Consider the following 7,273-nt stretch of genomic DNA (forward strand, 5'->3'; position numbering starts at 1 on the left):
TTTTCTTTTGTTTTTCCCGGCGCTTTTGAAAACCACTGGGAAATTTAAATTTTGACCTCCCCAATGCACCAACGATATTCACTTTCTGATCGAACAAGATACTGAAGTTGAAAATCGTAGCATTATTTCGACTACTTATCGTGTACACAGATACAAAAAAAAATAAAAAAAAAAAATAAAAAAATAAAAAAACACACATCATTGTAAAATCAATACATTCATCGTTCCACTCAGAATCTAAAATATTGTATTATTGAATTTTAATAAAGTACCTAATTTAAAATGTAGCACGGGCCAGTTAAAAATAGTACGCGGACCGCCGCAGTTGCCTATCCCTAATAATATAAAGTGATCGAAATCATTTCAAAAAGTATATTTTTCTATCTTTTAACGATGCTATATATATTACCTATACCTGTTATGGTAACATAAATCGTTTCCTTAAAAAGTTAAAAACAAATACAAGCATGCAGCTAATGATTTAACATATTATATTATTTTATCATAGGCAATATAAAATTATTATAAACTTATATAAAATTAAAAAAAATAAGAATTATAGTTGAATTTTAAAACGTTTATTAGTATTTTAGAAAAAAATTGAATAATTTATTTTGGGAGACTATTACTAGTTTTGGACCCCCCAAGTTGCGCTTATGTGTAAATTTAATATTTAGCCTTACACAGAGGTGGACTGGCTAGGGTTAGCCCCCCCCCCCCTTCGGTTTATAATTTTCTTCGTGAACCGTCAAAACACGGTTCAGTCTATTGCACGGACCTAACACCAAGATATTATATAACTCAGTTAATAATTTTTTTGTGAACCGTCCTAACACGGTTCAGTCAATCGAACGAACTAGGCACCAAACATAGTTTAAAAACAGTTCAAAATAAAATTAGCACTCTCCATGCACCTTTCGGTCTGTTTAACCGACCTCACACCATGAAATTGTTACTAACTATATATTATTGGAGAGTGCGGTATTTTCCAGTGAATTTGAAATTTTTTACACTATAAAAGAGTAGGTATAAAACACAAATTAGTTAAAAACAAAGAGGAGTATCATTGATAATATTATAAAAATCCAGTGTTTTTTGTGTAACATCAGACACCACTGATTTAGTATACAATAATAAATACAATTTTTATTTGGTTCTTTTGTTACCTATATAATATTAATATATGAAACTATTAAATGAAAGATTATCACCACTTGACGTAGGCACATTTTATTTTGTTTTTGATAATATGTGATGAACTAGGTATATAATATTATGTTTTTTTTATTATTAAAACCATGGAATTTAAACATGATTTTTTAGATATTATATTGCATTTAATTTGTTGTATATTGGATATCGTTGTATCAGCTAGTATGCGTGGCGACATTGTGAATTTATATTTCATGTATCTACTGTAAATATATAATAATTAAAATATGTTTAAGAATTCAGGTATTAAATAAAATATATATCAAAAATATTTTATGTAAATTATTATTTGAAATAACCGATTGAGTCTATACGTATGCATGAATTCTGCTTAAGTAAATATGTATGTAAATGTATGTATGTATGTGTGTATTAACTATTATAATATTATAGTGCAACGATATGTTTCGGTTGTTGAGACTTGTAATAATGACTCGTTATAGTGGTGGTCATGCATTTAGATAGGTACATTTAATAACTAAACTGTATATAACATTCCTTTGATGGTAATTACTAATTAGACATGGGTATGATATTTTTTATAATATTACACGATTTTAATGAAATTATGATATTTTTCCCCATTTTTTACTAAAATATTGTGATTTGTGATGTTTCCATAATATGCTTTATTGAAGTTCTGAAATTTTTATGTATTTTAGCGACATTTACACACAGACAGCTATGTTTTTATCAAAATCAGTAGGTACATTTCAAAGAATATTCACATTTTTTAGTATATTTTTAGGTTTCAGCATAAATTCTACCTATGTATTATTTACTTTGAACAGTTCTAGATGATTGAAAAATGAGTGGTGAGAGGGCATAGTGATAGAAAACATTACACAACAGCTGATTTATGTTGTTTAATAGTTAAGGAAGAATGACATTTTACCTCCTTCTTTTCAGGGACTAATACATTTCTGAAGTAAATAGTTTTTTTTTAATTTATATAAAGATTGACGCTTCAATATTTGTTTTTTAAAAAACGCTTATTTTTTAATAATTTAACAGTTTAAAATAAAAATATAAAAACCAATCAAATTTACTTAAAACCCAGATTATCAATAAAAAAAAGCGGGTAAGTGAATGTTGCTCTGCTGTACAGTAGGTTACATGTGGGTCACTTTATAATGGATTGTATTAAATTTGAATTCAATGATATCATATCATTGTATACGAAAAAAGGATTTTAAGTGGAGTCGGTTTGTCACTGGATATTTTTTTATATATTATTATTATAATGATATATTGTATTAGGTATACACGGAAAAAACTAAACAGCTAGTTTAACAATTTTTATGGTTCAACCAACAATAATTCAGAGTTACATATTATGTGAGAACATTAATTATTGTTGAATGTACTAAATGTATTTAGTTAAATTATTTTAGTTGGTTTAACAACATAATATTATTATACTATTTTTTTAACAATAATATTTGATTAATTTAACTATATTATACTGTTATAGTGTTATCGTCAACCTTATTTATTAGTTGGCTTAGCCAACAATTATAGTTAATACATTGTTTCCAAGTAGTCAAAATAACCAATTAAATTGTTACTTTTACAATTTTATAAATAGTTGGCTTAACAATATTTCATGGTTGGAGCAGCCAACAATTATAGTTAACACATTTTTACAAAGTATTTATACCAACTTATTAAAATGTTATTTTTACAATGTTATAAATCGTTGGTCTAACTATATTTTCAAATTAATTCAACTAGTTTGTAACTGTTAATAATACAAGTGTAGTAACTACCAAGTACCTAGTAACCAAAACTATAGTTGGTTGGTTTATCAAAAAATGTCCCAGTTACTTAAAAAAAGTATAGTATAAAACCTATACTATATTTTTATGCTATAAGTACTTTGTTATAAGCAAAAGACCTAAAAATAGTATGACATTATAGGAATCCAATCAAAAAAATAAATTATAGGTATATTTAGTATATTATTAAAATGTTTTACTTTTAACAAGTATTTATTCACAAATGATTATATAAAACAGAAATGTTTAGTACATTGTATAAATATTATAATTAATTACATACAGTAAAATAACTATGAAACAATGTAGTTCTTATAAATTATAAATTATACATTAAGAAATAATTAATTAAACATTATCCATAATACATATGGTACATATACACATACATGATACATAGTAATAATAATTAAAAATAGAAATATAGGATCATAATACACATAATTTTTATAATTTCAATGTAATGAATGTCAACCCATTAGATATAATATTATGATGAGTGAGGTTCATATTTTCGAAAACTTTAAGCGCAACACATACAAAATTGGATGTGATGGTTGCATTATATGCTTGATAATGTTCATCAAAATAACATGACTTTAATGTTTTACAAACTAAAAATGGTTCATTTGACTCTGTCATTAGAATAGATTTAATTAGACCAAAACATGGCATCATATAATTATTTTCTTCGCATAAATTCAACACAACCTTCATATAAAAACAATATTATCATTATAAAAATTAAACTTTTTTGAATGAAATGAAGTATTTGATGTATATAATTCAATTGTATATATATATTATATATATTGTATTATGTTTAGCTTCAAAGCGCATTGACCAAAAAAGGACCAGAGTTTTTTATAATTAACGGAAAATGTACCATATGGTGGTGTTTAGGTTTCAAAGTATTTTGGAATAATTTTTTATATAATTCAGAAATAATTGTTTGCAATAAAATTACATCCTGATTTTGTATCCATTTGCTATAATCACCCACTATAATCACATACGGTTGAACACTTTTTGTTTATGTACTATCTTCAGTTCATTGGCATTCTATAACATATTAAAATAGTTAAAAATTAATATAGAGTATTTTATCAAAAATGAATTTTAAATATTTACAGGAATTTTCACGATGAAAGCATTGGATTGTTCTATTTTAGATGGTCTTATCACTTTTTTGTTTTTTAAAACAATATTGACCGGTGAAAATAGTAAAGGTATTAGTTTGAGTGCAGCCAAATCATGATCATCTGAAATAAATTGTTAAAAAATTAAGAATGTTTAAATAAGTGGTTGGTTATGCCTGGGCTCAGAAATTATTGTATTTACAAATCTAAAAAAAATCAAAATGTAAATGTTTTATAATGTTCAATTTCTGAGCACTAATAATGAGAAAGTTATACCCTTGCTATTGTTTATTGGTGTATTAAGATTCGTTAGAAGTGGTGAACCTGAGATACCAATGTTAACAGAATTCTGATTTAGATACATCTTCAATTTATCTTTAAAAGTTTCAAATTTGCTAAACAAGTTCATTTCTCTATTGGAGTACATATGAGAAAAATCTAAATCAATCTGAAAGCATACAATTCACTCTAAGATTATATCATAATTTATTTTATACCTTTACACGTTTAGTATCTCAGAATTTTATATGAAAATGTTACATATTATAATAACGAGAACATGACCAGTAGGTTAATTTAAGGCTGGATAAATGTTTCTAATTAAATAATTTTAATAAGTAATTTATTAATCAGTACCAAATAATGTAAAATCTTGATTTTAATTTTTTTTTTTTTTTATTATAATAATCTTCATAAATTACATAATACATACGATAAAATGTTAATTACTAGATTTATTTATCTCTTTAAGCAGTAGCTTGTGTTGAGATAGAGAGTAATACAAAATAATAATAATGCTATGTGACTAAATACAATATCAAAAGATTTAAACATTAACGTAATAAGATATTATTTGAGAGAATATTAAAATATTAAATTGTATTCATCTTAATGATGAATACAATTACAATTACATAAACATGATATTTCACAATATTACATAATATTTACATTTACCTCCTTAATATGTTTTATGAATACTGAAACATATTGAAAAATACAAAATAATATAGGTATGATTTTTATTTTGAATATAAAATATAAATACAAAAATAAAATATAAGTTATAATTTAAAAATTACAAGTTTATCAAATGTATAATACGTTCACTGCCACCATAGAACATGGCTGTTTTTTACAGGACCATGTTATATTGTTGATACCATGCATTCTGATGTAAATTATTATTTTGTATTTAATATACAGGGTATCTCGCGAGGATTTACTCATTGTGATATCTCCTGAGATAATAAATATATCATAAATCTGTATTTTTTTATTAGACAAGAACTACAGAAATTAAATTTTTTTTTTTTGGTAAATGTTTATTTTTGTTTTTTTGAAACAATGGAAGATGGCTATTTTTAGACTATTTTTGTGAAAATTTTGAAAAGTGAAAATTTTATTTTCACTAATTTAATATTTTTTATTAATTTTTTAAGTTTATAGGTAAAATTTCAAAAAAACTATTTTTGTCCGGATGGCAGGTGTGCTCTATGTCTGATGGGTATATCCTCACATATCCAGACAGGACCTACTTTTTAAGACCTTAAAAAAGTACATTTTTTTTCAAAAATCCCATGATATGATTGCATGACATTTGTATTTCTTTTGGGTACATTTTTTAATTAATAAAGTTTATTCCTAAAGAGCATTGTAGTCTAGAAACTCATAAATTCAATCATTTTTCGAAAATTACATTCAAACTTTAGAAAATATGTTTAATATACTACTGCTTTTAGCAGATAGTTTTTGTAGTTATGCAAACAAGAATATATTATTTCAAAAATATTGATATGTGCGTTGCATATTACAGCGATTTTAAGAAACACACACTAATGTTAATTTACAACTCACATAGTCAGATATAGACATGGCCCAAATGTGCATGTCATGTTAATACCCTAAATATTACTACTTAAAACACAATACGCTGGAGCCCCTTAAAAGCTTCAAGTAGCCTTGATTCATGATTAATATTTTTAAATTACAACAAAAGAACTAAATTGGGGGTTTTTAATTTAAATATCTAATTTAGTCCAAATTTGAACTTAAAATATCTATAACAAAAAGTTGTGTTCATATTTTTTTTAGATTTTTTAGTTACAATCGGTCCTACTTATGAGAAACCTTCCGAGAACACTTGTTTTAAATGTTCAATCTTCTTGAATATTTTATCATGTATATAAATAAATAAAATTTATGAAATGTCAAGTACTTATGTTTATCGTGCACATACACACACACACAAAACAAAATAATGGAAAAATTAATAAATTCATCACTCCGCAGTGATCTAAAAGATATAATGTAATTGTAAATTATATAAGATTTTTCTGGTAGATAAACTACAATATAATTTTAACTTTATAGCTTATTCATTTAAATTCTAAATAATGAATTTAAATTATATAAAAGAAAAACATTTTTATCAAACATTCACAACAAGAAAAATGAATAGAACAATACACGTTTTGTCATAAATTATACATAAATATATTCATATTACTACTAACAATGAGACTATTATGTATGCCGATTAGTTAATAAAATTTGGTGGTCTATCAACAACTACTCCACTATAAATTCGTCCTCTATTTCTTGACAATCTCTCCATGGTCCAAGTATTGGTGTTGGGGTTGTAAATTTCTACAGTATCCTCCATAGATTTATAATATTTACCGCCCATAACATACAATAAGCCATTTAATGCCACTACTATATAAGAATGTAATTTAAATTCAATATATTATTATTAAGGTTGTCCTAAAAAATATAATTGTTACCAGGATTCATTCGGCGTGTTTCCATATCAGCTACGGAAGACCAAACTCCATCACTCGATCTATAAACCTCAACGCTTTTAAGATACTTATGACCACTATGACCACCAACAGCATACATAAGCCCATTCAAGACACCTACACCAGCACCTCGACGACACACAGACATTTCTGCAACTGGCGTCCATGCTTCAAGTGTAGGATCATAATATTCTACAGATTTTAAACTGGCTTCACTACGATTAGAACCACCAACCTAAAAAATTTAACTAAATAAAATATATTTATATTTAAAATAATTAAATAATATAATTAGTCACCGCGTATAAATGATTATTGAGTACACCAACACTAAAACCCC

The 7,273-nt window shown here is 25.4% G+C and overlaps 1 protein-coding gene across 1 annotated transcript in view; it reads right to left on the minus strand.

The window, feature by feature from the left end:
• Nucleotides 1-6,668: 6,668 nt before the first annotated feature.
• LOC100162486 (kelch-like protein 2) overlaps nt 6,669-7,273 on the minus strand; it is a 4,198-nt gene continuing 3,593 nt past the window's right edge. Inside the window, exons 10-11 of the mRNA XM_029485441.1 lie at nt 6,916-7,168; nt 6,669-6,847 (exon numbers count right to left, since the gene is read on the minus strand). Of these exons, the coding sequence (XP_029341301.1) occupies nt 6,669-6,847; nt 6,916-7,168 (432 nt within the window). The remainder of the gene's footprint in view (nt 6,848-6,915; nt 7,169-7,273) is intronic.

The sequence above is a fragment of the Acyrthosiphon pisum genome, chromosome X (genome assembly GCF_005508785.2).
Source record: "Acyrthosiphon pisum isolate AL4f chromosome X, pea_aphid_22Mar2018_4r6ur, whole genome shotgun sequence".
In the NCBI taxonomy this organism is placed as follows: Eukaryota; Metazoa; Arthropoda; class Insecta; order Hemiptera; family Aphididae; genus Acyrthosiphon; species Acyrthosiphon pisum.